Below are 24,055 nucleotides of genomic sequence, written 5' to 3' on the forward strand. Positions count from 1 at the left end.
GTTCGTTCTAGCTCCACCCCCTTCACCCATAGGCCCAGTCGGTCCCCTAAGCCCCTTCCTGCTGCTCACGCCCCTCCTGCCCCGGGCCAGCCCGAGATGGGCCTGGGGTGGTTCCCTTACCTCCAGATGCTCCTGGCTGGACCAGGACCCCAGCTCTGTGCGCCGAGCCCCAGGGCCCAGCTCCACAGAGCGTACCCGCTCGGCAAACTTGAGCGAGTAGAGCGTCTCGCTGGTGTTTTTCTCCACAGGGGACACCTGGGGAACAGAGTGGTCAGCCCACCCAGGCCAGCCAGCCACCCCCGTAGCACCAGAGGGACAGTGATTCCGAGGAGGGGAGGGAGGAGGGTGTGCGAGGCACACACATCACTGACTCAGGAGCGTGGTGCTCGGGGGGGGGGGGGGGGGGCCCCGGAACGCGTCTTGGTGCCAGCCCATGACGAGCGCCCACCTGCACCACCATGAGGGTCTTGCTGTCGCCGCTGAGCGAGTCCTGCAGCAGGTAGGTGAGCTTGGAGTTGCGGAAGGGCACGTGGCCCTGGCGCGAGCGCAGGGCGGCAATGACGTCCCCCAGCGCCGACAGCGACTTGTTGATGTGCTGCGCCTCCCGCAGGCGGCTGCCCTCGGCTCCCGACTTGCCCACGCGCTCTGAGCCAGCCAGGTCCACCAGGTTCAGCTTCCCTGCAGGGAGGGTGCCAGCCAGGTCAGGGCTGCCTGCCGCGGGGGGGCCTCCGCCCAGGCTGCCCAGGGTCCAGCGCTCACCCGTGGTGCGCAGGCCCGTGCTGCAGTCCGTGCCCCGCACCGTCACGATGAGCAGGGCGTGCGAGCGGGAGCTGTGCTCATTCAGGTTGGTGAACTCCGTCGTGCGGTTGGTGTGGCCGAACTCAAACACCTGGGGCGCAGGGTTCAGAACAGGTCTTCGGAATCGCCCTGGCCCCAACGCCCCTCGCAGACATCTCCCAGCTGAGGGACATCGGTCCCTCAATGCCCACAACAGCCAGGGCAGGGCCAGGCCAAAGCCAGGAGCCTGGAACTCAACGCAGGTCTCCCAGGGGCGAACTAAGGACCCAAGTACTTGAGCCATCGCCTGCTGCTCTCAGGAGCCACATTACCAGGGAAGTGGAGGGGAAGCAGAGCAATCGGGCCTGGAAACTGCTATGGCACGTGGACATCACTGCCGCAGACGCCCGCCCTTCCACACCGGAGAGGAGCAAACAGGCTCAGAGCAGACAGGGGCAGGCCCGAGTCACACAGGGCAGGGCAGAAGCTGCCGTGGAACCTGGCTTCGTCCTGGTCCACAGCAGCTCTGCGTGGGCCCAGGGTCTCCCCAGCATTTCCCCCAGAGCCCCCCAGCCACACACCTTGTTGATGTCGTCCACACTCTGCACCCGGAACTCGGTCAGTCCTGGCACATACAGCTGCCCACTGCCATCTGGGCACAGCCGGATCTCCAGCTTCTCCTGAGGCTCCTTCCCCAGCAGGTCCCTGGAGGGGCGGGGCCGGGGGAGGGCGGTTACTCCTTCCTCCCAGGTGAGGCCTCTCCTAGCTCCCCACCTAGATCCCTGCTCCTCCAGCTGCTCCCTTGCACTCTGCTGTTCCCCAAGAGTCCTGTAGATGGCGCCATTCCTGCCTCCACAGTGAGCAGCTCTGTGGGCAGAGCCTCAGCTGCTGTCTGCTGTGCACCACTGCCCCTGCAGCCCACAAGGAGAGCCCCCCTCCACAGTCCCTCTCGTCCAGTCCCCAGCGGTGCCCACAGCCGCCTGTGGGGCTGGCGCCTGCACCTGAGGACCTCGTTGTAGATCTCGGCGGCGCTGACGGTGATGTTGTACTCCCAGTCGGACGCCTTCTCCTGCACCTCGGAGAAGAGCAGCTGCAGTGCCCGCTGGTTGATGCCAGGGTTCTCGGGGGTTCCCTAAAGAAGGAAAGGGCCCCGTGAGCCAGGCCTCTCGGGGGGGGGGGGCTGTGCCATGCTCACGTGGCATCTGCTGCCCCTAAGCCCCTCGGCCACCACTCCAGGGGAGCCTCCCTACCCAGAGCACCTCCCTGCCTGCTGGTCATGTCCCCCAAACGCCCCCTCCACTGGCGGCAGCAACTGCTGCCTAGGCCCCAGTTTAAAGTGGCCTGGGGTCTCGGGGCCTCTGCTCCCGAGGCAAAACACACGCTGTGCAGAACCCCGGTGTCCGTGAGGGGTGCCCCGCGGGCAGCACCTACCTCCATGGTGTACGTCTTGCCAGCGCCCGTCTGGCCATAGGCGAAGATGCAGACGTTGAAGCCGTCGATGCAGGAGGTGACCAGGGCCTGCACCTCCTGGAACACCTGGAAGAGGAGTGTGACGGACTGTGGGGCCCCGCCAGCTCCAAGCCCGCTCGCCCCCAGCAACACCATGGCCTGTGGCCCTGCTGATGCTCCCTGCTCTCCAGCCCCCCGTGCTGGACACTGGTGGGCAGCTGGGGTGCTTCCACCAACGCCGGTGCGTGGTCCCCCGTGCAGCTCAGTGAATGAAGGCAGAGGTAGGCACCTGCCTGCACCTGTACCTCCAGGGCCTGCCGCCAGCAGACCATGCAGGAACAAAGGGGTGGACGTGGGAACAGGAGGGCACAGGCAGGACAGGCCCGGGGGACTGGGTGTGGCAGAGAAAGGGGGATGCAGAGACCACACAGCACCCATGTACCTGAGGGGACAGAAGCCCTAGCAAGATCCAGGGGACTGATACAAGAGGGTATCCTTGGGACCAGTGCTGTAGCACAGTGGGTTAAGCCACAGCCTGCAGCACAGGCATCCCATATGGGTGCCAGTTCATGTCCCAGCTACTCCACTTCCCACCCAGTTCCCTAATGGCCTGGGAAAGCAGTGGAAGATGGCCCAAGTGCTTGGGCTCCTACACCCGCATGGGAGACCCGTAAAAAGCTCCTGGTTCTTGGCTTCAGCCTGGCCCAGCCCTGGCTTTACTGCAGCCATTTGGGGGGTGAACCAGCAGCTGGAAGCAAATAAATAAATCTTTAACCACAAAAGAGGGTATTCTTGGCAGGAGAGGGCGCTTAGGGGCCCTGGATCACATAAATGGGAGGAGCCACATGGTGGGCAGGGCCTGACACATGGGTGGGGTGGGGTGGTCTGCAGGCAACCCGGCCCTTCCCACGGGAGGCTTCTGAGGCCCTCAGTCTTTGCTTCTCACTCGTCCCCACCACCTTCCGTCTGGCTCTCCCCACGAGTCTGTCTGTCCCTCTGGGCTGCACTCACGTCCTGCTGCGAGGCCCACGGCGAGAAGACCTTGTCCAGCTCAAAGGACACGGGCTTGCCCTTGTGCAGCAGGTGGATGATGGAGTCGTCATCAGGGTCGAAGGTCACTGCGTTGGTCGCCTCCGGGCCTTCCCCATCCTCTTTGGTGACTGGCCGGACACGAGCAATCACCCGGATGTTCCCTGAGTTGGTTGGGGGTGGAGAGAAGGGCCCAGGCCGGGTCTAGAGCAGACTGCCAAGGCTGGCATCTTGGCGCAGTGGGCTAAGCCTCTGCGTGCAATGAGGCTCCCATGTGGGCACTGGTTTGAGTGCCAGCTGCTCCACTTCTGACCCAGCTCCCTGCTAAAGCACCTGGGAAAGCAGCAGAGGATGGCCCAAGTGCTTGGGCCCCTGCACCTGGTGGGAGACCTGGATGGAGCTGCAGGCTCCTGGCTTCTGCCTGGCCCAGCACTGGCTGTTGCAGCCACCTGGAGAGTGAACCAGTGGAGGGAAGGTCTTTTTGTCTCTTTTCTCTCTGCATCTCCGACAAATATTTAAAAAGTACAAAGCCGGGGGTGGTGCTGGGGTGTAGTGGATAAAACCATAAGGGGGCCGGCGCCGCGGCTCACTAGGCTAATCCTCCGCCTAGTGGCGCCGGCACACCGGGTTCTAGTCCCGGTCGGGGCGCCGGATTCTGTCCCGGTTGCCCCTCTTCCAGGCCAGCCCTCTGCTGTGGCCAGGGAGTGCAGTGGAGGATGGCCCAGGTGCTTGGGCCCTGCACCCCATGGGAGACCAGGAAAAGCACCTGGCTCCTGGCTCCTGCCATCGGATCAGCGCGGTGCGCCGGCCGCAGCGCGCCGGCCACGGCGGCCATTGGAGGGTGAACCAACGGCAAAGGAAGACCTTTCTCTCTGTCTCTCTCTCACTGTCCACTCTGCCTGTCAAAAAAAAAAAAAAAAAGAAAGAAAGAAAAAGAAAAAAAGAAAAATAAAAAAAAACCATATGGGTACAAGTTCGAGTTACGGCTGCTCCACTTCCAATCCAGCTCCCTAATAGTCTGGGAAAGCAGAAGATGGTCCAAGTCCTTGGGCTCCTGCACCCCCATGGGAGACCCAGAAGCAGCTCCAGGCTCCTGGCTTCAGATCGGCGCAGCTGCAGCTATTGCAGCCATTTGGAGAATGAACCAGTAGATGGAAGACCTCTCTCTCTGCCTCTAACTCTGCCTTTCAAATAAATCAATCTTCGAAAAATAAAATAAACCACATGGCCTTCACACTGGTACCCTCTGGTGTTCCAGGAAGGCGAGAGGTCCAGGAGCCCCCCTCCCAGGGCTGTCATCCATCCCCTGCACTGTGGTATGCCTTTGAGCAATGCAGCCCTGGGGGCTCTGCCTTGGGGCTGGGAGGAAAGGCGGGTGGCACTGGTGGGGCTCCGGCACTGCCCCAGCCTGAGAAGAGACCTTGCCCTCTGGACCTTGGCTTCCTCACCCCTCAACGAGCAGCTGGAGCCTTGATGAGCCAAGGACGTTTTCTGGTCATTCTAGAAGGGCTCGGCCATCAGGCCAGGAGGCAGGCAGACAGCTGGGCAGAGACACTGGGGCACCCAAGGGTGTCTGGCAGCATGAGCTGGTCATGCACCCCTTGCTTCCAACCCACTCGTGGAATCCCAGCACCCCCCCCAACATGGCCCCCCCTTCCTTCCCCTCCTAGTCCCCGTCCAGCTCACAGGCCAGGTGTCAGTTACAGCTCTGCCTCCTCCAGGAGCCCCCTACACACCGACATCTGTCCCATACCAGGGGCTGTCAGAGCGCCTCCCGGCTCTTTCGTAAGGGAACACAGTTAGGGTCCCCTGGGTGACAGTCACTGTCCATTCTCCCAGCCAAGGCGAGTACCATGAGGGCAGGGACGGCACCTCTGGGGCGGCAGCACCTGGCACAGAGCACCCAGGCTTCCGTGCAGGCCCCAGGTGAGAACAAGTGGCAACCCAGCCGCCACTACCCAGGGCCCCGGGGAGTGAACTGCTGCGGGCGCTGGGCGGGGGCTTCAGCGCTGCACACGCCCGAGGCAGACCGTTCTCCGCCACACAGCCTGGAGCATGTTCCCTGACCGCTCTGCGGCTCCGTGTCCTGGTCTAGCTCCTCCATGGGGCAGCACCCCCGGCCCGGCCCGCCTGGCGGTCACGGTCACCTTTCAGCCGCACGAGCTCGTTGTGGCACTTCTTGCGCAGCTGCAGCTCCCGGCGGTACTTGCGCAGCAGCTCCTGGTTGTTGCTGTTGACCTCCTCGATGGCCTGGCCAATCTGGGGGCGGCGGCACAGGCACGGCTGTGGGGGGCGGCTCCCTGGCCTGGCTCGCCCCACCGCCCACCCACCAGGGGTGCACCCTGCATCCTGCTGTGGGCTGAGGGTCTGACTGACATGCGCTGTCCTATGTCACCTTTTCCCAGTGACCCCTCGGGTGGCGGGGCTACTACATTCCCACTTCACAGGTGAAGAAACTGAGCCACTGCTTCCCAGTTACCCTGCCCTGTGCAGGGTGCAGCACCAGCACCCGACGGCAACAGCGTTCAGCTAGGCACAAATCCCAGCTCCAGCGGAACAGCTGGGGCGCCTGAGACAACGGCCTCAGCCCCCTCACCTGCAGCGTGGGGCTGACACCACCGAACGCGAGACTACGAGGTGGTGGAGTTCAGGTCCCAGGTACACTTCAGAGGGGGAAAGAGATGCGGAAGCCCCAACCCCGTGTGTCCTCCTTTGTTATTATGAAGGGAGACGCAGACACCAACGGGCTCAACGCGGGCGGCTGCGGGGCTCCTCGGCACCTGCCGCAGGCTTTGACTTTCCCCGAGCTGCGCACCGCTCAGCACTGCTGACAGAAGAACCCGCGGTCTACTCTGCAGAGCCCTGGCGGGCGAATTCAGGGAGCCAAGGGCTTGCACGTGGGAGGCATTTAAGAGACCTGGGCTATTCGCACCCTCTAAGTCCAGTTTTCAAAGTGAAACCTAGCACACGTGAGAACATGCAGTAGGTCTATGGTCACGGTCACACGTGTACAACAGAACAGCCTGCAGTCAGATAGCTGGCCATGGCCAGCGTGTGGGAGCTGCGGAAGTGTCTGTGAATTCGGGAACCGGTCCCGAGTGGATGCTGCGCCTGCCCCAAGGCCCCAGTGCCTCTCCCAGCCCCTGACCCAGCCCCCGCACTCACTTCAGCCTTGACACTCCGGAGGGCCTCCTGCAGCAGCAGGGGGAAGCCGCGCACCTGCCGCTTGAGCCCGTTGTAGTCGTTGGTGAGGGTCCGCAGCGCCGGCTGCAGCGTCAGGAGGTTAGTCCGGACGCCTGCGGGACGCGAGGGGAGTGAGGCTGGCGGGGAGGGAGGGCCGCGGCGGAGTGGGGGCGGTGGGCAGGGCTCGGGCGGGGTGGGAGGGGCCGCCGCGAGGTAGGGGGCAGTGGGCAGGGCTCGGGCGGGGTGGGAGGGGCCGCGGCGAGGTCGGGGGCGGTTGGGCAGGGCTCGGGCGGGGTAGAAGGGGCCGCGGCGGGGTGGGGGGCGGTGGGCAGGGCTCGGGCGGGGTGGGAAGGGCCGCGGCGAGGTGGGGGGCGGTGGGCAGGGCTCGGGCGGGGTGGAAGGGGCCGCGGCGGGGTTGGGGGCGGGCAGGACTCAGGCGCGGTGGGAGGGGCCGCGGCGAGGTGCGGGGCGGTGGGCAGGGCTCGGCCGGGGTGGGAGGGCCAAGGCGGAGCGGGGGCGGTGGGCAGGGCTCGGGCGGGGTAGAAGGGGCCACGGCGGAGTGGGGGCGGTGGGCAGGGCTCGGGCGGGGTGGGAGGGGCCGCGGCGAGGTCAGGGGCGGGCAGGGCTCCAGCGACCGCCTCACCTGCCAGGTTCTCGTGCACGGCCTTCATTTCCACCTGGGCTCTGGCAAAGGCCTCTTCGATGGCCCGGTTCTTGTCCTCCTCCAGGGACTGCATCTCCTCCAGCATCTGTCCGTGCGCCCGCTCCAGCTCCGCCTCGTACATGGCAATCTGGCGGCCGGGCCATGAGGAAGCTCAGGGCCGTGGAATGTGGTGGGGGAAGGTACAGGGAGGGGAGCCCCGCCCCTCACCAACACCACACCCCCCTCCTGCACAAGCACACGCGGTAGCAGGGTCAACCGGCTTCTCTCTCCCGGGCCCACGGCTGCGAACTCCATGTAGCTGCCACCACCGTCCCACCTCTCCACCCCTCACCCCCTGCCTTGGGCCCCAGCCCCGCCTGGGCCAGGCCCTGGGGGAGTCAGGAGAACCCGAGCCCCGTGGTGTTGATGGAGCACACCGGGCCTGAACCTCTGCTGGTCGCGTCCCAGAGGGCCCACCGTGGGCGCTGGGAGCAGAGCGCATTATAGATGAGGAAACAGAGACAAATCTTGCCCTTGGTCACAGGGTCAGGAGGGAGAGAAGGCACTGGCCCGTCCCGGCATGCTTAGCCACTGCGCCGTCCCAGCCCCCACCCACCTGTGCACGGAGCTGCGTGGTCAGCTGGTGCGAGCTCTGCAGCTGCTGCTCCATCTCCTTCAGCACCTGCCGCTGCATGGCCACCTGCTCCTGCAGGTGCTGGTTCCGGGCCTGGGACTCGCTGAGCGCCTGCCTGGTCTTGGGCGACTCCACCTCCACCGTCTTGATGACATACTGCAAGGCGAAGGCAGGCGTGTGGGGCCCTGGGAGGTGACCACGGGAGGGGAGCCTCGAGGGGCCCCATCAAGAGCCCCGGGGGGAAAAAAGCGAGAGCAGCCTGGGGTCCTGGCTTTCCAGAACGCACTGGAATCTTCTCATTTTAATGAGAGCCTGCTACGAGCCCAGCTGTGACTCCCACCTGGGCACGGAACAGAGGAGAAGGGCAGAACCCAGAGGGCACACGCGGGCACCCGAGCACTGGGTGTGGACACTTTCTCCGGCCCTGGCCAGCTGCAGAAAGGGGCAAGGCCCAGTGCAGCACGGGACCGAGTCCATTAAATACCCACACCTGTTTTATCCCCACGACGCGCCCCTCTCTCGAGGCTGCCCTGCCCTGGGCCCAGGCGCAGGTGAGGCTCACCTTGACAGGCGGGGACTGGGCCCGCAGGCTGGCGATGGTCTCGTGGCTGTCGCGCAGGCGCCGGCTGAGCCGCTCCTCCTCCTGCGCCTTCTCGGCCAGGCAGTCCTTGAGGCGCAGCTCCACCTCGGCCAGCCGGTCCGTCTTCTGCTGCACCTCCAGGTTCAGCTCGGACAGCACGCCTTTGTTCTCCGCCACTTCCAGCTGCAGCTGGGACAGCTTGTCCCGGAGCTGGGCGCTCTCCTGCGGGGGCGCGGGCCGCCGTGAGGGGCTGCATTCGCATTGAGGAGGAGCTGGACCCTCCGGGACCGACCGGGGCCGGGGTGTGGGGCCGGCTTACCTGGCTGTGTTCGCAGCCCGGGCAGGGCGCTGCCGCCGCCGCCACGGCCGGCTGTGCCCGCAGCCCCTGCAGCTCGGCCTCACAGCGCCGCAGCTCCTGCCTCAGCCGCTCATTCTCCACCGTCAGCCGGTCCCGCAGCTTCTCCAAGTCGGTGCCTCCCTGCGGAGGGCCGGGGCCCAGGGGAGGCATGTGGAGTGGGCAGAGGGGCGGACAAACAGCAGGCAAGGGCCCGAGGAGGAGGAAAGAAAAAGGAGAAACGTGAGAGAGCAGGACATGGAAAGAAACCCAGAGACAGGCGGCAGAGAGGAAGAGAGGCGGCCAGGAGGGGGCCTCCTGCCCCACCCCCCACCTGGCCTAGTTTCCTGAGTGTGAAAGTGCCGAGAAGTCATATTTATGCACAGGGTTCACACTCCTATTTTATGTCAGCCAGCCATCCGCTCCCCTCCCTGCGGGGACCACATGACCCCCGAGGACTAGCAGCTGAGCCCGCGTTCCCGATGCGTTTTTGATGGGGAAAGGATGGTGCAGCTCCCCGCCCCCAGGGGGCGCCCCGGAGCCTCACCAGCTCTGATCGAAGTCGGCTCACTTCTTGGGCCTGGCTGATGAGCTTCTCCTTCAGGTTTTCCACCTGCAGGGCAAAGCCAGGGTCACAGGGCCTTGGTCCTCCCCTCCAGCCCACAGCCTGGGGCCTCCCTGCGTTCAAGCCTCGGGCACCTCCGGCTGCCCACTGTGCACCGAGCCAGCCCTAGCTCTTTGGGACTCGGGCCCCCTCCCAGGTCCTTTGCCTAGGCAATTGTGTATTTTCTTTCTTAGTAAGGTCGATCTATCCTGGCCCAGCCCCGGGAATCTTAGACTCTGAGTGGTTTCCTGTATGAGAGAGGACCTGGCTCATCCAGGGCCTTGCGGAGGGGAGGACCCCCACACACACATCCCTGTCCCCACGGAGCACTGATCCCGGGCAGCGCCCTCGTCCCTGGAGCTGTCCCCTTCCCCAAGGGCCCTGACTCTGGCCTCACATCAGCCCGCCCCCAGGAGCCTCTCCTCGGGAAATAACCCAGACACACAAAGGCTCTGGCACCAGCCTTTCGGGGCTTTTGTTCCAGAACATTCTGTGACGTCCATACTTCCCCTTGGAAAATGTGCAGTGAGTGGCAGGACCGCTGTGTGATGGCTCAGGACGTGTACACCAGCTGGCATGGAGGCACTGGGCTCTCACGGCCACCAGGGCCGTTGTTTGAATACGATTTGTCCCCTGGAACTCCGCGAGGCGGACGCTAACGGCAGTGAGAGGCGTGAGCTTGCTCTGACTGCCGTGTGCAGAGGCAGGGTCTTTGGAAAGCGATGAGACTGGATCAGGACACTGGGGCAGGGCATCAAGGTTGAATCCCAGTGGCTTTATGGGCGGGGCGGGGCAGACCTCCCACCTATAGACGGCCTCACAGGCTCCCTGTCTCTCGCCATGCGACACTCTGTGCTCTGTCAGCAAGAAGCAAACTAAACCTTTCTCCTGGGGCCAGCACTCAGCGCAATGGGTTAAGAGGCTGTCTGTGGGTCTCACAAGCCCCGGCCCCAGCTGTTGCGGCCATTTGGGAGTGGGCCAGCGGATGGAGGACATCTCTCTCTCTCCTTCCCCCTCTCTCTCTTTCTGATTCTAGCTCTGCCTCTCTGCAACTCTGCCTTTCAAATAAATCAATCAATCAAAAAAAAAAAAAAAAAAAGATGCTGCCTGCAGCGCCATCATGGGCACCAGTTCGAGTCCTGGCTGATCGACTTCCAACCCAATTCCCTGCACCTGGGAAAGAAGCGGAAAAGGGTCTACGTGCTTGGGCCCCTGCACCCATGTGGGAGACCAGATGGTGATCCAAGGTTCCTGGGTTCGGACTGTTTGGGGGAATGAACCAACAGATGGGAGATGTCTTTCTCTGTTTCTATGTAATTCTGCTTTTTTAAATTTTTTTTTATTTAATGAGCATAAATTTCCAAAGTACAGCTTATGAACCACAATAGCCTCCTCCCCCCCGTATCTTCCCTCCCACCCACAATGCAATTCTGCTTTTCAAATAAATACAATTTCCAATATCAACCTCTTCTCTCCTCAAGTTAGCCAGCCCTAAATGCTTTACTATAGTAATGAGGAGCTGGCAAATGCAACAGGTGGCACCGGCAAGGGGCTCTATAGGACCAGATGCCGAGACCCACTAGGGGGCGCCACAACGTGTGCCAGACTAACCTGTGCAGAGCAGCCTGACACTTGATTGCAGGGTGTGGGTGTGCGTGTGAAAATCTCCCTGCTTAATGTGGCCGTGACGCCATCCAATGGCAGTGTGTGGGCCGCTCTCCGCTGTGGGGTCAGTGTCTCTGGGGGCGGGAGAGGGCAGCGGGACCACAGGGGTCGGGCCCCTGCTTCTCTGAGCTGGCGGGAGGGAGATGACCCGTGGCACCTGTTCCTACCTCAGTGAGAAAGCGAGCCCGGGGGCTAGAGTTTGACAGACGCCGTGTGGGACCCTGCACCTGTGTCAGTGTCCCGGCTCAGCGTCCCACCCAGCTCCCTGCTGATGTGCACCCTCAGAGGCAGCACGTGGGTCCCCGCCACCCGCATGAGAGACCTGCATTGAGTTTCTGGCTCCTGACTTTGGCCCCAGCTGTTGTGGGCACCTGGGGAGTAAACCAGCAGAAAGATCTTTCTCTGTCTCCCAGCCTTTCACACACAATGAAAACAAATGATAAGGGGCCAGCGCCATGGCGCAGTGGGTTAATCCTCTGCCTGTGGCGCCGGCATCCTTCCTATATGGGTGTCAGTTCTAGTCCTGGCTGCTGCTCTTCCAGTCCAGCTCTCTGCTGTGGCCCGGGAGTGCAGTGGAGGATGGCCCAAGTGCTTGGGCCCCTGCACCCACGTGAGAGACCCGGAGGAGGCTCCTGGCTCCTGGCTTTGGATTGGCACAGCTCCAGCCATTGTGGCCACATGGAGAGTGAGCCAACAGAGGGAAGACCTTTCTCTCTGTCTCTCCATCTCACTGTCTGTAGTTCTACCTCTCAAATAAATAAAATCTTAAAAAAAAAAAGATAGCCCGGCACCATGGCTCACTAGGTTAATCCTCCGCCTGCGGCGCTGGCACCCCAAGTTCTAGACCCGGTTGGGGCACTGGATTCTGTCCCAGTTGCCCCTCTTCCAGTCCAGCTCTCTGCTGTGGCCCGGGAGTGCAGTGGAGGATGGCCCAGGTCCTTGGGCCCTGCACCTGCCTTGGAGACCAGGAGGAAGCACCTGGCTCCTGGCTTCGGATCGGCGTAGCGCGCCGGCCACAGTGGCCATTTGGGGGGTGAACCAACAGGAGGAAGACCTTTCTCTCTGTCTCTCTCTCACTGTCTAACTCTGCCTGTCAAAAAAAAAAATGATAAATGAAAATTTCTCATTAAAAAAAAAAAAAAAGTGGCCCCAGCACGGCTCACTTGGGGTTTAGTTGCAGGGGAGGATTGCGGGGGTGGGGGGTGGGGGGGTAGTTCCAAGACACAAGATTCCGCTGAGGGGCTGGGAGGCACAACGCCTCCTGGTGGACAAGCAGGGGACCTAAAGGCTGGGCCCACATAGGCTGCGTCTGTCGCCACCTCAACTGTCCATTCCTGATTGGACACAGTGTCACTGACCAGCAGAGAGCAAAGCTACTTCCGCTTCTCTGCTTGCGACCCATAAGCCCTCTTCCTGGCGCCCCCTAGCGTCCAACTGGGAATACACTGGATACTCACCATCGGGGAGTAGTTAGCTAAGTTAAGCGATGTATGAGAATCTGCTTCTTGGGCTGTTATGCAGTCATTACAACTATGTTCACCAGGAGTTCTCAGTGGCATGGGGAAAGGCTCATCGACACACCACGTCAAAGAACAACCTGGAAAAAACTGCCTGTGTGGTACAGAGGCAGAGGAGCTCTGGGTTGTAGAATTACGGCTGGCAAATTCTTCGTTCTTTTCAGAATTTCTACGTCTCAGAGCATATACGTTCCTTGGGGCTGGCGTTCCTTGGGGTAGCGGGTTGGGCCACCACTTGTGGTGTGGGCATCCCGTATGGGAGCTCTGGTTCAAGTCCCGGCAGGGCCACTTCCGATCCAGCTAGTGTGCCTGGGAAGGCAGCAGAGGGTGGCTCAGGTGCTTAGGCCCCTGCCACCCACATGCCAGGCTCCTGGCTTCAGCTTAGTGCAGCCCCAGCCACTGTGGCCATTTGGGGAGTAAACTAGTGGATGGAAGTCCTCTCTGTTTCTCTCTCCCCCCACCCCCCACCCCCCACCCATCACTACGCCTTTCAAATAAGTGAATCTCTAAAATAAAAACTACAAGCCCATATACATAAGAAAAGATGTATGTGTTCCTCTTGCACACTGACTGAAGTAAGTGGGTGCACTTCCTCTGACAGGGTCAGGAGCCCCCAAGCCCACTCCTCCCCCGAGAGGTGGCTGCCTCGGCTGCACCAGCCACGCTCCGACTGCAGCTCTCTGCAGCGCCCAGCACTGCCCAGTATCAGATGCCAGGGCAGTGAAAGTGGGGCTTCCCAGTGCCACTGCCGGCCGCCACCTGCCTGCTCCCTCCTTGTGGCACAGATAGAACCTGGGCCCTGGCTGGGCTCTCCCAGGGACACCCGACAGGAAGCGGCTGGAACAGCGCAGGTTTAGGGGAGAGCGGTAGAAGACCCCAGGGCAGAGATGTGGACGCTAAGCCATCCCGGGCTTGTCCCGGGAGGCGAGCGGCAGAGCAGGGGCACCCACGGGCGGCCTGGCCCAGGAGAAGGATCTTTGACTTCATCAATGCGGTCTGCTTCCGGAGGCCCGGGGAGCCCTGAAGGTGCTCCGACACCCACTGTGGGCATCAGCCTGAGGTGGGAGGGGCCAGAACCCGGTGGGTGCTCACTGACTGCTTGGCCGGACAGCCGTTCCAGAGCCCAGGAGCAGGACTGGGGCGTGCAGCCTGTGGACGCCGCCAGCGCAGCCATGCCCCAGGGCCCTGGAGGGGCCGAGCCGGCTGGTGCCCCCACCCAAGCCCACCCTCCTCCACAGCCTGAAAAAGCCAGTCGTGGGATGGGGCCTCAGCCCTGCCGGGCTCAGCGGGGAGCGGGGGTGCGGGGAGAGGGAGTGCTGTCGGCGTGGGGCAGAGCCAACTCAGCAGAGGGCGCGGCGGGCGCTCGCTCTGTGTGTTCTCAGCCGTCTGCCCGGGGCGGGCAGCCTCTTATCATGGCAAATAACCCGCTGATTAAGGCTCTACCACCCACAGAGCCTGGCGGCAGGGTCCTCAGCCGTCTTCCCAGGAAAGACGGGCTCCCTGCCCACCACCCCCGACCCCCCTCTGTGGAGGAGCTGCTGAGCCCAGAAGGCCTCAGGAGCACCCCCTGGGAGCCACCCCGCCCCGTCCCCCCAACACTCCCGCTCTCAGCAGGCCTGCTCCTGGCTGTGTCCATACCACCTCCTCGGCCAAGTCTTCACCGCACCGAGAGCAGGGATCTTGAGCCAGGCTGTCCGGGGTTCCCCTGCAGTGACCTTGAACAAGCCCCTTAACCTCTCAGTGCCTTTTGGTTTCCTCATCTACCTTATTGTGAGGACTGAATGAGATGACACGGGTGATGTACTCAGGACAGGGCCCAGCGCTCAGTGGGTCCTACTGCTGGAATGAAGGGCCAGGGACGGCAGGGAGCTGTCCGTGGTGCTCAGGGCCATACGACAGTGGCTGGCACATAGTAGGTGTGCAGTAAACGCACATAGGATGAATACTGTGTGCCCGGGACCACCAGGCAGAGTGGTATCTATGGGTGAGGCTGGTAAGCAGGGTGCGAGGTGGGCAGGGTGGTGGGGCCGGGGCACGCTGAGGGAAGCTCACTCTGCCCAGGGTGGGAGCTGCTACAGCACTCTAGGCAGCAGGTGCCGGGGAGAGAGTCGGCCCCAAGGACCACCTCTCCCAGCATCCTAGTGCACAAAGGAAGTCCAGATTTTTTGTTTTTAAGTAATTATTTGTTTGAAAGGCAGAGCAACAGACAGGGAATGACATAGAGAGGAAGACAGAGGACAGAGGACAGAGGGCAGAGGGCAGAGGGAGAGAGAGAGAGAGATTATCCATCTGCTGGCTCACTCCCCAAATGGCTGCAACAGCCAAGTCTCAGCCAGGCCAAAGCCAGGAGCCTGGAACTCCATCCAGGTCTCCCACATGGGTGGTGGAACCCAAGTACTTGGGCCATCTTCTGCTGTGTTCCTAGGTACATTATCAGGAAGCTGGACTGGAAGTGGAGGAGGTGGGATTCGGACCAGCATTGTGAGACTGGCTGCTGGTGTCACGTGCAATGGTTTAACCCACTCTGCCACAATGCTGACCACAAAGCCCAGATTTTTATGTGACCTTCACTAATATTTAAATGTTGGCAACTGGGGCAGGCATTTGGCACCATGGTTAGGATGCTGATTAGGATGTCTGCATCCCACTTTAGAGTCTCTGGAAGCCACGCCAGTTTGAGTCCTGGCTGTTCCACTTCTGATCCAGCTCCTTGCTATGTACCTGAGAAGGCAACAGATGATGGCCCAAATACTCAGGCCCCTGCCAAGCATGTGGGAGATCTGGATGGAATTCCGTGGTCCTGGCTTCAGCCTGTCCTAGCCCTGACTATCCTGGCCATTTGGGGAGTGAACCAATAGATGGAAGACTTCTCTTTCTGTGTGTGTGTGTCTGTCCGTCTGTCTGTCTGTCTCTCTCTCCTTCTCGCTCTGCAGCTCTGCTTTCCAAATAAATAAATTAAAAAAATTTAAATGTAGGCAACCAAATTGATTTTACAAATCAGGCCAATTAGGACTAACAGCCAAATTCAGCAAATGTGCAAGATACAAAAACACACAAAAATCCACTGCATTTCTGTAACTAGCAAAGAACCACCCCGAAAGGAATTAAGAACATGATCCCATTTATGACAGCATTAAAAGGAACAAAATAGCACAAAAGGATGTAAAAGACTTTTACACTGAAAACCACAAAATGTTGCTGAAAGGGATTAAAGAAGACACCAACAAATGGAAAGGCATCCCATGTTCGTGGATTAGGAGACTTAATATCGTTGAGATGTCAATAGCACCAAAAGCATTCCATAGGTCCACTGCAGTCCCTATCAAAAGCCCAACGATGGCTTCTGAAGATGTAGAAAAATCCAACCTAAAATTCATATGGAATTTCAAGGGGCATCAAAGAATCAAAACAATCTTGAAAAAGAACAAAGGTAGAGATGTCACACTTCCTGCTTGAAAAACTTACTACAAAGCTACTGTCATCAAAACAGCATGGGGCTGCCATTAAAACCAACATGCAGGCCAATGGGATAGAATACAGAGCCCAAGAGTAACCCCTCACCGATACAGCGAAGCGATTTTCAACAAGGACGCTGAGATCATCCCAGGGGAGCAAAGAGTCTTCTCACAAACGGTGCTGGGAAAACCGGGCATCCACATGCGAAAGAAGGCAGTGGGCCCCTGACCCTCCCCAGCACACACAGTTCACCTCAAATACATCCGAGACCAAAACCCGAGAGCGACCCTGTCAAACGCTTAGCTCTTCAAAGAAAACACAGGAAGAGACTTCGTGACATTGGATTTGAAGATTTCTTGGGTAGGACATCAACAGCATGGATGATAAAGAAAAAAAATGGATAGGCTGGACTTCACCGGAATTGAAAACATTTTTATGACAAAGGAGTTTATCAACAGATTAAAAAGGCAACCCACGGAATTGGAGAGAAATACCTGCAAGTGACATTTCCAATCAAAGGTTAACTCCATTAGGGCGGCTGTTACAAGAAATAACACAACAGCAGGTGCTGGTGAGGATGAGGAGAGCCTGGGCTCCTCCTGCACTGCCGGGGGGAGCGTAAGACGCCGCAGCCGCGGTGGGACACTATACGGCGGCTCCCTCACAGAGGAAAAGCAGAGTCACCATGCGGGCCAGCAACCCCACTTCCGGGTAACTGCAGGCGAGGACTCGGGGACAAGCTCGCCCCAGTGTACCCAGCACTGCTACCTGTAAGGGCCGAAGGGTCTGGCATCCTGTCCGTGGGTGGACGGGTAAGTGAGACACACGGCGGGGCCAGAGTCTGACACCGACGCCACGCGGGAACCTGAACTGGCGGGGGGAATGAGCCGGTGCCAGGACGACCGCTGTGGGATGCCACCCGGAGGCTGGACCCAGAGGATGTTCCGAGCCACAGGAAGTAGAGTGGAGCTGTGCTGGGGGGCGGAGGGTGGGAAACCTATTTGCTGGAGACAGAGTTTGGGTCGCGGCTTGGGGAGGAGCTGGACAGTGGTGAGAGTCGCACAAAAACGTGAATCGCCTCAATGCCACTCAGCTGAGGCTTCACCAGGGCTAAGATGGAATGTTTGGTGTTACATGTATTCTCCAATTGTTTTACAAAAACGCAGGCAGGGGCCAGTGTTGTGGTGCAGCAGATAAAGCTGCCACCTGCGATGCCGGCATCCCATATGGGCTCCAGTTCAGGTCCTGGCTGCTCCACTTCCGATCCAGCTCCCTGCTAATGTGCCCGGGAAAGCAGTAGAAGATGGCGCTTGGGCCCCTGCACTCATGTGGGAGACTCAGAAGAAGCTCCTGGCTCCTGGCTTTGGCCCAGCCCTGGCTGTTGTAGCCATCTGGGAAGTGAGCCAGCAGATGGAAGATTTTCTCTCTCTTTCTCTGTCTCTCTCTCTCTGTGATTCTGCCTTTCAAATGAATGAATGAATGAATGAATGAAACTTTTTAAGGCCACATTATACATTTTAAAGGGCAAGATCTAGTTTTCCAGTCCGTGCCCTCTGAGAACAATTTGTAAAATATTTTATTTGCGAGGCAGAGAGACGATCCCGGTCTCCCATAGGTGACAGGAACCCAGTCACTGGAGCTGTCACTGCCGCCTCCAGGGGTGTGCGTTAGCAGGAAGCAGGAGCCAGCAGCCGCAGCTGCGCATCGTGCCCAGGCGCTCCCATGTGGGCTGCAGGTGTCCTCTCTGTGCAGCCGGATGCCCGCCCTGAGGGGCGATTTTTACGGTTCTATCTAGAGGTGGGAGAGGAGGAGGTGGGGAGGGCCACGGTCTGGGCGGCACGGAACATGGGAAGGAACCTGGAGGCTTTGCTCCAGGGACCACCCCCCCCCCCCGAAGAGGGCAGGAAGTCACGGCCGCCAGGGCGTGGTCCAGGGCTGCAATCCTTTGGCCTGAGTGCTCCCAGTGCACACCATGCGCCCCCCCCCGAATCCCCGACTCCCCGACTCAGCCTCAGAGACTCCGCAACCCCCCAGAGCCTCACCGGCAGCTGCACTGCCTGAGTCAGCTCCGACGGCCCGTCAGGCAGGTATGATTATCCGCACCGTCCGAGCTTCCGGAGGGTTAGCCTTGGTTAAGCAACCTTCGAGCGGTCACCTGACTGCTAAGTGGCAGATGCAGCACTGACTCAGGTCTGGCTGATGCTGGCAGGGCGCCCCCACCCCACCAGGATCTGCAGCAAGACAAAGCAGCCAGGTGGGGTGGGGGGCGAGTCTGGACAGGCTGGGGCCAAGGCCAGGAAAAGCAAGGTGGAGGCGCCGTCGGGGGCTCTCCTTCGGGGAGCAACATTCAGACCGTCAGACAGAGCACCCGGCAGTGACCCCGCTGGGCACCACACGCACAGTTTGCCACCCCCTTCTCTGTCCACTCTCACAGCTGGTCTGCTCCCCAACCACAAGCAACGCTTAGCCCCAGATCAGAGACTGGGAAAGGAAGGCTCGGAGGGGAAGTGACTTCCTACAGCTCCGGATGGCAGGGCCAGGGTAGGACTCCTGCCCAGACCATCACAAGTCTGCAACGCTACCCCGGATGGTGGTGGGCACTCACCAGGGACCACCTCGTCCAGGGACTGTTATTAAGCCCATTTCGCAGATGAGGAAATGGAGGCGGGGCTGGTGCTGTGTTAACGCCCTGGCCCGAAGTGCCGGCATCCCATATGGGTGCCGGTTTGAGTCCTGGCTGCTCCACTTCCAATCCAGCTCTCTGCTATGGCCTAGGAAAGCAGTGGAAGATGACCCAAGTGCTTGGGCCCCTGTACCCACATGGGAGACCCAGAAGAAGCTCCTGGCTCCTGGCTTCGGATCGGTGCAGCTCTGGCCGTTGCAGCCAGCTGGGAAGTAAACCAGTGGGTGGAAGACCTCTCTCTCTCTCTCTGCCTCTCTTTCTCCCTCCGTGTAACTCTGACTTTCAAATAAATAAATAAATCTTTAAAAAAAGAAAGAAAGAAACAGAGGCACAGAGTGCTAATTAACTACCCAGGCGCACAGAGCCGGTGAGTGGAGCCGAAGTCAGACTCTGACCTTGGCTCCAGCTGCACCTGCACAGGGCCAGACCCTCCAGAGAGCAGCTCCGAGACCTGAGGCTTCAGGGGCATCCCCTGAGAAATCCCGGGAAACAGCCGGCGGTCAGAACGTCCACAGACAACCTGAGCCGGGACCGGGGACCACTGGGAACTCCCAAGTCATCGGGGGCGCAGGCTGGGGCGCTGGGGACCACAGGCGCCAGGGCAGCTGGGCTGCTTCACCTCCACCTTCCCTCCTAAAAAGTTCGTGGTGCTAATTAGAGGAAGAAACGTTTGCTTTTTAATTTGCTTAAAGTCACAAAAGGCCAGAAGTTACTATGACTTCCTTTACAGGAAATGTTCGGAAAAGGAAAACCCATAAACAGAGCAAGTGGGTTAAGGGTTGCCAGGGGCTGGGGGCAGGGGAACAGGGGCTGACTGTGAACCTACCTTTGGCTGGGGGGGGGGGGCAGGGAGGGCAACTAAGTTGGGTTGGAATCAGAGCGGGGAGGGGTGCACACTCATGAACAGGGAGCTGTCTGTCCCAGAGGGACAGAATCTACGGCGCATGAACGGAATCTCAACAAAGCTCGGGGAAGAAGGAACACGCAGAGCTGTCTGGGAAGAGGAGTGCCTGGCTTGCCTAACCTGGGCCGGGCTGGGGAAGGCAGAACTGCTGCTGAGCTCCCGCCTCGGGCCAGACACACAACCTGCAGGGGAGCCCTGGACCAAGCCCACAGCACCCAGAGCCATGGCTCTCCTGCTGCCACAGTCCCTTTGCACTGGCTTTCCCTGAGCACAGAATGTACTTCCCTCAGCTCTGTGCTGGTCTCAGTTCCAGCACTGCTTTTCCCCAGGGGCTAAGCCCTCACCGCCGTGTGTGTGTGTGTGTGTGTTGTGTGTGTGCACGCGCGTGTGTCCCTCCTGCAGCGCCCTCATCACTCCCCTCACCATACACGTGTGCACGGAACAAATGACCCTCTTCCTGAAGCCTGCAGCCTCCACGGGGCAGGGCCACGCCCGCCCACCCAGCACGAAAGAGGCTCACACAAGCAGACAGCGGGACAGAGCTGGCCACGAGGAGGCCCTCGGCGGGCAGATAGTCCCAGAGCCGGCAAAGCAGCGGGGAAGTGCAGAAGAGGCAGACACAGGGTGAGAAGGGTGCCCCTGAGAGGGCCCACCCGGCTCAGCAGGAGCAGGAGCCAGCACAGACAAGGACGCGAAGACCTGCTGCCTCCCAGACCCGAGACGGTCACACCAGGGCCCTGCGTGGCCCCGCCTCACCCTCTAGGTGGTGCCGGGCCAAGAGCAGAGACCCTGCTGTCCTGAGCAATGGCCTCTGACCTGTTCCCCAGGCGGGCAGTGGCTTCCGCCTGGCCCAGCCTCCCCAGGTACCTGGTTCTGCAGCTGGGCGGCTGCGACTTGCTGGTCGCTGTCATGGAGGGCCAGCCTCTCCCGCAGGACCACCAGCTCCTCCTGTAGCTGGGCCTTCTCCTCCTGCAGCTGGGACATGGCTTCCACCATCCTGTGCACAACGGGGGCCGCCCCTGGCGACCCCGACAGGCTCGAGCACCTCCCGCTGCCAAAGAGCCGCCCACCTACGAGCAAAGTAGTGGCTGATCAGTGGGGCGGCGGAGGTCCCAGCCTGGTGGAGGACCTCACGGCAGGGCAGGCTGTCAGGGACGTCAGGGGACGCAAGCAGAGGACCTGGGGGACCCGGGGGAGCCGCAGGCAGCGGCAGCAGGGGTCAGCCAGGCCATCCGGGGCCCTCCTCGGGGAAAGCCGCCTCCACGGGCAGCTTCCGGGGGATGAAGACCCCTCTCAGAGCCTGCACTCCAGGCCTGATGGGCCAGTCCCTCTCCAGGGCCAGTCTGCAAGGAATCGCGGCTGAGGAAGAACAGGAGACATGACTTCTTCACACCTCACCCCCCCTCGAGAGTCCTGCAGAGGAGTGGGGCTCCCCACCGGTGCACGGAGGCAGAGCTAGGGCAGTGAGTGTGGGTACCAGGGACACAGGGGCCAGGAGGCAGAGACAGACCAGCACGTGCAGCCGGGCCAGGGGCACGTGGGGACTGTACAGGTACAAGATGATCAATTCAGAGCTGGGCAGGGCCCCAGCTGAGTCCTCCTCCTCCCACAGCCTTCCACTATCCTGCCACCAGGAGTGGGAGACAGACAGACAGATGCGGGACAGAGCATCGAGGCCCGAGGAGTCCGAGGCCCGCTGACGGAGCCCAGCAAGCTCGTCACAGCACGTGTGTGTCTGCAGCTCTGCAGTGAGGAGCTGGCACGCAGGGGACAGAGCCGGGCACAGGACAGAGGGGGAGGGCAGGGGCTTTGCCTCCTCCCTCAGGCAGTGCCAATGGGGGCCTGGCGGGCAGTTCAGAGGGGAACCTGCTGGCCTCCCCACTCCGCCTGGAGCCCCAGGGCTTCTGGGCTTTGTTTGGAGTGGGCAGGCTCCGCGCCTCTGTGAACAAAGCCACCTGCACCTGACCCAGCTGGCAGCCTTGATGGGAGGCAGCAAGTGTGTTCGTTCAGGGCTCCACGGAGACCAACAGACTGGGCGGCAGGGAGGCCACCCCGGTGGGGCTGCAGGCTGGGCACCGCCGGGTAGGCAGGCGGACAGGTGGGAGGCAGGAGAGGTGAAGAAAGGCTCCCTGGAGAGAGCAGGAAGGGTGCACGCATGCCAGCTTCTCCCTCCTTGCAGAGAGCCAGGGCTGGAGCAGTCCCTGGTTGGACAGGAACCCTGGCTGTGTGGCCTGCACGTGACACAGCATGCGTGTCACACGGAGCTGGCCGGACTTCTGTGATGTGTTCCAGAGGGAGTGAGGGAAGCCAGATGCTTCCAGGCCTGCACATGGGGCTGCCGTGGGTGGCATGTGACCCGCATGCTGTCTGTAGGCTGCGGGGGTTTGGGAGGGAACACGCTGGACTTGGCCCCAGAGCTGAGGCTGGCACCTAAGAGATGCACGGGAGGGGCCCCGCGGGGATCCCCCCTCCCCCCCAGGAAGTGGGGACAATGCAGCTTGCTCAAAAGACAACCTTGGGAATGGAGCCCGGAGCCTGTAGGGGACTGCAGGCCACAGGGCTGAGACGAGACCAGGGAGCCCTGTGTCAGGGCCACTGCTTCGACCACGGGAGCCTCAGAAACACCTGGAAGCCCCCCCTGAGCAGGTGCCTCCTGACCTCAGCACGGCCCACACGCAGGTGCAGGGTGCCGACTGGGGACCAGGAGCTACTAGGGATGAGAAGGGTGGGGAGAAAAGATCTTGATGCTACAGGAGGTCCCCAGAGGAAGCACAGGTAGGACAAGGTGAGATCAAAGGAACACTCGGGCGGGCGGAACAGGGCCCTGGGGCCCAGGATGCTGCATTCGCATGGAAGGCCAGTGGTCAAAGAGCGGGGACCTCAGAGGTCCTCCTGGGGTACTGTCCCTGGGAGACCCCGGGCTGGGACCAGACAGGAGTCGGTCCTCACTCTTAGCTTGGATTAGTCTTTCTCTTCCCGGAGCCTCTGCTGCCTGATAAAGGAAGCCGACCTGCCAGCTGGGGGATGTCCGCCTTTCCCAGGCCCTGCACCTGCTGCTGGGCGCCACAGGCCCGGGCAGAGACAGGCGAGCACGGCTCGGCACTGCCTCAGAGAGGGAACGGCTCCCTGCAGCCCTGGCAAGTTCAGACACACAGGTTAACCTGCGGCGGCAGCTGGAGGCCGGCTCCGTTTGCTCCGTCTGCCCGTTCTTGGCCTCCCCTGTGAGCGCCCTGAGGATGCTGGGCTCAGGCTTGCTCTTGGGAGCCCCGGCACGGACCTGTGAGACTACGGGATGGAAGACTACAGAATCTTCCAGAACCGCAGCCATCTGGATGCCATCGCGGCCTTGCCAGAGAAGAGTGGAGCCATCAGCTTTTTCTGGGCCTCAAGGCAGCAGAATCAGAGCCCTATCCTAGGACACCGTGGACCCCCGTGACGGCAGGACACCAGGGGAGAGGCAGTGGCGCCTGCGCGGCTGCCGCCCTGCCCTGCTTTTGACAGGCACTGGGAAAAGACAAAACGTGGGGAAATTCAACCCCAGCCCCAGCTGGCCAAGGTCTCTTATCACTGGGTGGGGCGCTGGGAGCAGGGTGGCCGGGGACAGGCAAGCACACACACTTTGCTGTCCCTGAGCCGGGAGGGGCGGCCCAGGCTCCTGCAGCTGCCGAGGGTGGGCTGGGGCAGCTCCGACCCCGAGGGCCCCTCCTGAGCCAGCCTGGCCAGGGTGTCGGGCCGGGGGGAGGAGCTCCTTTACCTGGTTTCTCTACATTCACGGCGCCACCGGCTTCCGGGGCCTCCCGCTCCCGCTCCCGCCTGGGGGCCGGCGCCGGCCGCTTCAGGAGCTTCTCTTCTTTCGTCCCCTGACTCTTGCTCTCGTACCCCTTGTCCTGCAGGGCCTGCTGCCAAGACACAACCAGAAGCCTCTGGTGAAGGGGACTGCGCCGGGAGGGACCCGGCACGCCTCCGGCAGCGGGCACCTGCAGCTGGAGCGAACCCAGGCCCAGAGGCTCCAGCCTTTGGGCGGAGGTGTGGACAGCGAGACGGCGGCACTGCCTCTCCCGCCCTCCCCTGGGGCAGCTGGCCCCCCGGGCACCAGCAAAGAAGGCTCTCGTGGGCGCTTGAGGCCCTCAGGCAGAGCTCAGATCGCCCCTTCGTGAGTCAACCAGGGCAGCCTCGTTGATCCCAGACACCCGTCCCAACCCCACCACTAGCCCACCCATCCAGGGCATCTTCCCCCATCATGTCGGCTGCCACTGCCCCAGAGACACGGCCCCCTGCTTCCAGACGGCACCCTCAGGGCTGCCCAGGTCGCGGCACATGGTCCACCTACGCAGCACCAGGACCACGTGGCTGTCCAGGGACCATGGAACCCCCATCTCTTGGCCAAGGAGGAACACGGACAAAGAAGGCTGAGACACGGCAGAGGAGGGGGGAGGAGAGAAAGAGGAAGTCCCCTGCAGCTCCCTTGGAAAGACAGCCCAGGGCGGCGAAGACACCTGTGTCCTGCTTCTGAGAGGCTGGGCTCCAACAGGGCCTCCTGCTCGTGGGCACCCCAGGAGGCAGCAACGATGGCCCAAGTGCTTGGGCCCCATTATCC

At 61.5% G+C, this 24,055-nt stretch overlaps 1 protein-coding gene across 8 annotated transcripts in view; it reads right to left on the reverse strand.

Moving 5' to 3' along the window:
• Window positions 1-24,055, reverse strand: part of KIFC3 (kinesin family member C3) — a 76,324-nt gene that overhangs the window by 1,276 nt on the left and 50,993 nt on the right. For 3 of the 8 annotated variants that reach the window (XM_070061964.1, XM_070061960.1, XM_070061963.1), the window contains exons 4-19: window positions 23,213-23,357; window positions 20,326-20,528; window positions 9,177-9,242; window positions 8,615-8,773; window positions 8,278-8,517; window positions 7,698-7,871; window positions 7,082-7,229; window positions 6,421-6,551; window positions 5,403-5,514; window positions 3,238-3,419; window positions 2,209-2,313; window positions 1,779-1,909; window positions 1,359-1,482; window positions 760-889; window positions 449-678; window positions 121-255 (exon numbers count right to left, since the gene is read on the reverse strand). In XM_070061964.1, the coding sequence (XP_069918065.1) occupies window positions 121-255; window positions 449-678; window positions 760-889; window positions 1,359-1,482; window positions 1,779-1,909; window positions 2,209-2,313; window positions 3,238-3,419; window positions 5,403-5,514; window positions 6,421-6,551; window positions 7,082-7,229; window positions 7,698-7,871; window positions 8,278-8,517; window positions 8,615-8,773; window positions 9,177-9,242; window positions 20,326-20,528; window positions 23,213-23,357 (2,415 nt within the window). Of the gene's footprint in view, window positions 1-120; window positions 256-448; window positions 679-759; window positions 890-1,358; window positions 1,483-1,778; window positions 1,910-2,208; window positions 2,314-3,237; window positions 3,420-5,402; window positions 5,515-6,420; window positions 6,552-7,081; window positions 7,230-7,697; window positions 7,872-8,277; window positions 8,518-8,614; window positions 8,774-9,176; window positions 9,243-12,355; window positions 12,873-20,325; window positions 20,529-23,212; window positions 23,358-24,055 lie in introns of those variants that run through there. The other 5 variants (XM_070061967.1, XM_070061966.1, XM_070061961.1 and 2 more) reach the window with 4 other exon arrangements.

This window comes from Oryctolagus cuniculus, chromosome 18 (genome assembly GCF_964237555.1).
Source record: "Oryctolagus cuniculus chromosome 18, mOryCun1.1, whole genome shotgun sequence".
Taxonomy (NCBI): domain Eukaryota; kingdom Metazoa; phylum Chordata; class Mammalia; order Lagomorpha; family Leporidae; genus Oryctolagus; species Oryctolagus cuniculus.